General features: G+C 51.6%; 1 protein-coding gene across 1 annotated transcript in view; it reads right to left on the minus strand.

Moving 5' to 3' along the window:
• Positions 1-4,774, minus strand: part of LOC123035509 (polymeric immunoglobulin receptor-like) — a 37,511-nt gene that overhangs the window by 15,370 nt on the left and 17,367 nt on the right. The window contains exon 7 of the mRNA XM_044453796.1: positions 4,634-4,766. Within this exon, the coding sequence (XP_044309731.1) occupies positions 4,634-4,766 (133 nt within the window). The remainder of the gene's footprint in view (positions 1-4,633; positions 4,767-4,774) is intronic.

A 4,774-nucleotide genomic window follows, 5' to 3' on the forward strand; every position in this document is an offset into this window, starting at 1 on the left:
GCAACTTCCTTATGTGCAATGCGTGCGCTTTTTCCTGAGTTCACCAGAATTAATATGTAACCAGGTCTTTTCTCAGTCAAAAGACACAGCAGGTTAGCAGGTTTGAGTGGTGACCTATGTAGGTTGATACGGGAGTCTTGCCAGGCAAAAGGCTTCTGGGACAAGCAATTGTCACAGTGTATTAAAATAAAAGCACGTACCCTTTGCTAAGAATGGTTAAGAACACAGGCAAAACCGTGCTGGACAGGCCCACCCACTGCAGCACTCGATCACACAGTGGCAAAGCAGCTGCCCGCAGGATCGCTCCAGCAGGTGGGTGCCGGACCGCTGCGTGTGCAGGCAGGCCACCCCTGCCAGGGAGGCAGCACCCAGCCAGCAAGGCTGGCAGCCCCTGCGAGCCGCCTCCCCCTCCCTGGATCTGGCTACTCCCATTTTAAAGCCATCCGGATTGGCGCCATCCCCACTCCCCGTGGCAGCGAATTCCAGAGGTTAAGTAAGCGTGGCATGAGAAAGCGCTTTCTTTGCTCTGATCGAAGCCTCGCACCAACCAGCTCTGTTGGTACTAATTTTTCACCCTTTAAAGGGCCTGTTTTCCATTTGCGAATTCACGGTGCAGAAAGCCCTGTCAACGCTCCTTCCATTCCCGCATTTGTCATGATACTCTGCATCCGAGTTCATACGCCTGTGTGCAGGACGAGACCCAGCAAAGCAGACAGAGCCCAGGTGACCCGCAGAGCGGGTGGCCTCTTTGGACTCTGCTGCATGTAGATGGAGACGCTGAGGCAAAACCAGCCCCTGGCGCAGTGGGAGATGCGCAGAACAAGTCGTCTTGCTCGCCTGTGTCAGCTTTGAATGAGGTAGACAAGCTAATTCCTGGGATGTGCAGCTCGACGGCAGTGCTCAGCTATTAGATGTGGAGCTCACTGAGGGCAGCTCCCCTGGGAGCCGTAAGGACACATCCTCCCCGCACATGCGTCTCTTGTCACACACAAGGCCCCTGGCTGGTTGTGGCAGAGCTGTGGCAAAGGCGTCAGGCTGGGCTTCAGCATCTCATGGGGGCACAGTTCGGACTCCCATGGCTGTGCCTACTCCTCCTGTGCATCCAGATAATCACAAAGCTTAAACACAGCAGGATGGTCATTTTCAAGCCAATCAAAACCAGGAAGGAGACATGGATCTGGTAACTGCAGCAAGGAAATGGAAGATTATCTTTATCTGAAAGAAAGCAGAGCCATTTCTCTCTGTTGTCCTATAAATCATGACTTGCACACAGACAGGCGCTATTCAGCCAGGGGCTCACGGAGTTTCATGATGCTAATGCGCTTGCACAGGGGAAATCGTGGAAAGTGCTCCTCAGAGGGACCTGGAGCTGAAGGCATCCACACTGGGGCCGCCTGGGCACAGAGCTGTTCATTTTACAGGCACCCAGCTGGGCCATATTGAGCACCACTCTCGGTACCCCTTCAAGGCAGAATGGAAGAATGTGAAACGGGTCCCAGGCACAGAGGTACCTCGGCTCGCAAACGCCTCAGTTCACAACCAAATCGGGCCGCAAGCAGAAAGTTCATAAAAAATGTTGCTGCAGGTCTTGAACACCGCATTGGGTGTCGATTGTGAGCGCGCCCGCCTTCCCTGCACAGGCACAATCACTGTCATGCTGGGGGGGTGGGGGGAGGAGATGGCTGCAATTGCCCCTGTGTTCCCTGCCCGAGCGCACGCACGGTCAGGCCTGTCTTCCCCTCCAGTGCGCCCGCAATCGCACCCATCTCCCCCCCACCCCCTGCCTGATTGTTTGGGGAGGGGGATGGCCGCGATCTTTGTTGTTCTTTGCCAATTTGCTTCAAATTTTGTGAGTAAAATAAATACTCACAGAACAGATTAACCTTATTTACATTGACCCTTATGGGGAAATTTGACTTGGCTCACGACCAATTTGGGTTGCATCCAGAGTCCTGGAATGGATTTAGTTTGTGAGCTGGGATACCACTGTATTGCCCTCACGGTGGTGCAGTGGTAGGGAAGGAAATGAGCACAGGCCGCGGCTGGTCCTGCGCAGGATAGAGAGGGGTGCTAGAGGTGCTAGAGAGGGGACACTCATACTGTGGAGCCGCTAGGAGCCCCCATGAGATCAGGGCCAGGGGTGGACAGCTCTCCTGGTCGCTCTGTTCCTCCTGGATCTGAGATGAGGGCAGAAGAAGACAGCAGGGTGGTTTCACCAACACCATCATGAGATGCTGTCAAGTAAGATTCCATATACTTAGCACAGCACCGTGCCAAGGACTCATTCCACATTTTTGGCACCAGTTTCATTTAAGTTAGAAAGTAATTTAAAAAAAAAAATAATTCAGAAGGCCATTGAGAGTGGGGTATTTGACTGATTTATCAGGTGGCTGAGAAGTGTGGGTGCATGGGTGCCCCGGTCTTTCACTGCAGTCATCTCTCCAGCAGCCTCCTTGGCTTTCCACACTTTGATCACAGCCCAGGGGAAGACATCATGAGGCAATTCTTCCAATGAGTCTTTTTCAGGACAGGAAGTCCAGGCAGCCCAGCAGCCTGCAGACCCACAGAGAGATGCGTACCCAAAAAAGATACACCCACAAAACCCTTGGCAACCTCCTCATGATTAGGGAAGCTCAAAACACGCCCAACAGAAATTCAAAACAAACTATAAAGCAGCCTGAGATGGAGCCAGAGAAATGGAAACCTTTCACTGGGAGGCAAACTTTAAGACTTGGAGGATGGACGTGAGCAAAGCTGTAGCTCCAGCTCTTCCCTGGGGCTGGATGCAGCCCAGCCCCTCTCGTGCCTCTTACAAGGCTTCTGGGGAAGGGGCGACACTCCAAGCAGCTGTCCTGGGGACCAGAGGGATCCACAGTCGCCCCTCAAACGTTTCACATTTGGAAGATCTTAGGGATGGTGCTGAAGAATGACAACTAGAGCTGAGCCAAAAGGTCTCCGAAAATGTCTGAGACGTTTCTTACCCCTTAGAAATAAAGGACCGCCTTGTAGGTTTTTCCCCAGTGTTTCTTCCCCATTTCTGTGGGTGTGGAAGCCACCTTTCCCGTCCCCACACCCCAAAACGATGCTAGGTGCGGCGAGGTGTGGAGGAATCAAAATGGGAGCCAGGCTGCCCACACAATCGCTGCTGCGGACTCAGCAGGTCTGCTGCACTGAGGGAGCACTGGGCAAATCGCTTTCCCAGGGAGCCTCCTGATGCCCCCAGTTGTCGCTGCCTCCCCAGCCCCTGCAGCCAGCCCTTCCACTTCCCTTCTTCAAACGTCTCTGGCGCTGGTCTGGTGGTAGCAGCTTCCCCTCCTCCGGTTATTGTCCCAATTGTTTGTTGTTATTTTCATTTCCATACTGCCCAATAGCCAAAGCTTTCAGAGTGGTGTCACGCCGAAATCCCGCAATTAAGGCTCAAATGATCAGTTTCTTGTGAGGGCAGTTAGGTTTAATCACAATTGAACACATGGATCCATGGGTGCCCAAGACAGGACCACCCAGTGCTACTTCCATTGGGGTTATATAGAATGCACCAAAGGGGAGTGAATACAACGCACTGGAAGGTGATTGGATACTTTGACATGGGTAGGAAAGTGATTGGACACACGGCACAGCACCATAAAGAAAAGTTACATTTCACTCTAATTAGAGACCTTTGACAGGCCTTCTAAATTAAAGTTCCTTGAACAGGCTGGCCAAGTTAAGTAAACATAAAGGTCACATGTGTGAACTTACAGGGTTAGGGAGGCACCCTGGCAAGCCTATAAAACACAGGGATTGCACTTAGCCAGTTACGCACTAATGGAGTGGGGTTATTTGATCTCCACCATCAGACGGGCAGAGGGGCAGGATGGCAAAATTTGTTTTTCTGAGAACAGTGGTTCAAACTAATTCATCATAGTAGAATATTTGAATGGATACAATAACACTCAGTGTAAAATTCAAATGCATAAAACGTGAAAACAGTTTAAGTATCTAAATTTCAGCAGAGGTTGCCTGTCCAAGCACTGTACATATCCCATGAAAGAGCATTAAATACCATCTACCAGGTACAGAGGGCATTTCAACCTCCGAGTCTGTGTGGCCCCATTGGGTGCGGGGGAGCTCCTCTGGCAGGTCCCAAATGGCAACTTCTGATTGGCTTACCCCACTGCTGCTTTAACAAGTTCCTAAGAAAAGTTATTGTAACGGGGAGGGGGCAACACATGCCTGCAGGGCAATTACTTTGGTAGCCCCCTGGACAGGCTTGCAGCTGCGGGTGGCACGGCGAGGAAGGGCGACCTGCTTTGGCACGTTCCGGGGGCTGCTTGGGGGCCTCAGGAGCTGGGCACCCTGCCCTGCGCTCTGAGTTCCAGGCTCTGATGCACCTTGACTTCTCAGGAACAGATTTATTTATAAATTCAGATGTGACATGCACACATGCACTGTACAGGTAGCCTCTCCTCTTGCTATTGCAATTTTGTGTAACTCTTACCTGGGAGTAAGTCCCTTTTGAGTAAATCTGTAAGTTCTCTCTCTCAGCTGAAATTATTCCCCCCTCCCTCCCTCCCTCCCTCCCTCCCTCCTGCTTTCTTTCCCTTTTACTGTGTTTGGTCTTGAGGTTCCTGCTAAGGTTAGAAAAGGGACTCACCTGGGAGAACAGTAATAGTTACAAGGGTTCCATGATCTTTCCCAGATCTTTCTATGGCACACCAGTATCCACCAGCATCTTGCTCTGTGAGGTCCTCCATCCTCACGGTGAACTGAAAATGTGTGTGGTCATCCTTGATGG

The sequence above is a fragment of the Varanus komodoensis genome, unplaced genomic scaffold (genome assembly GCF_004798865.1).
Source record: "Varanus komodoensis strain SLA01 unplaced genomic scaffold, ASM479886v1 scaffold7_1, whole genome shotgun sequence".
Lineage (NCBI taxonomy): Eukaryota > Metazoa > Chordata > Lepidosauria > Squamata > Varanidae > Varanus > Varanus komodoensis.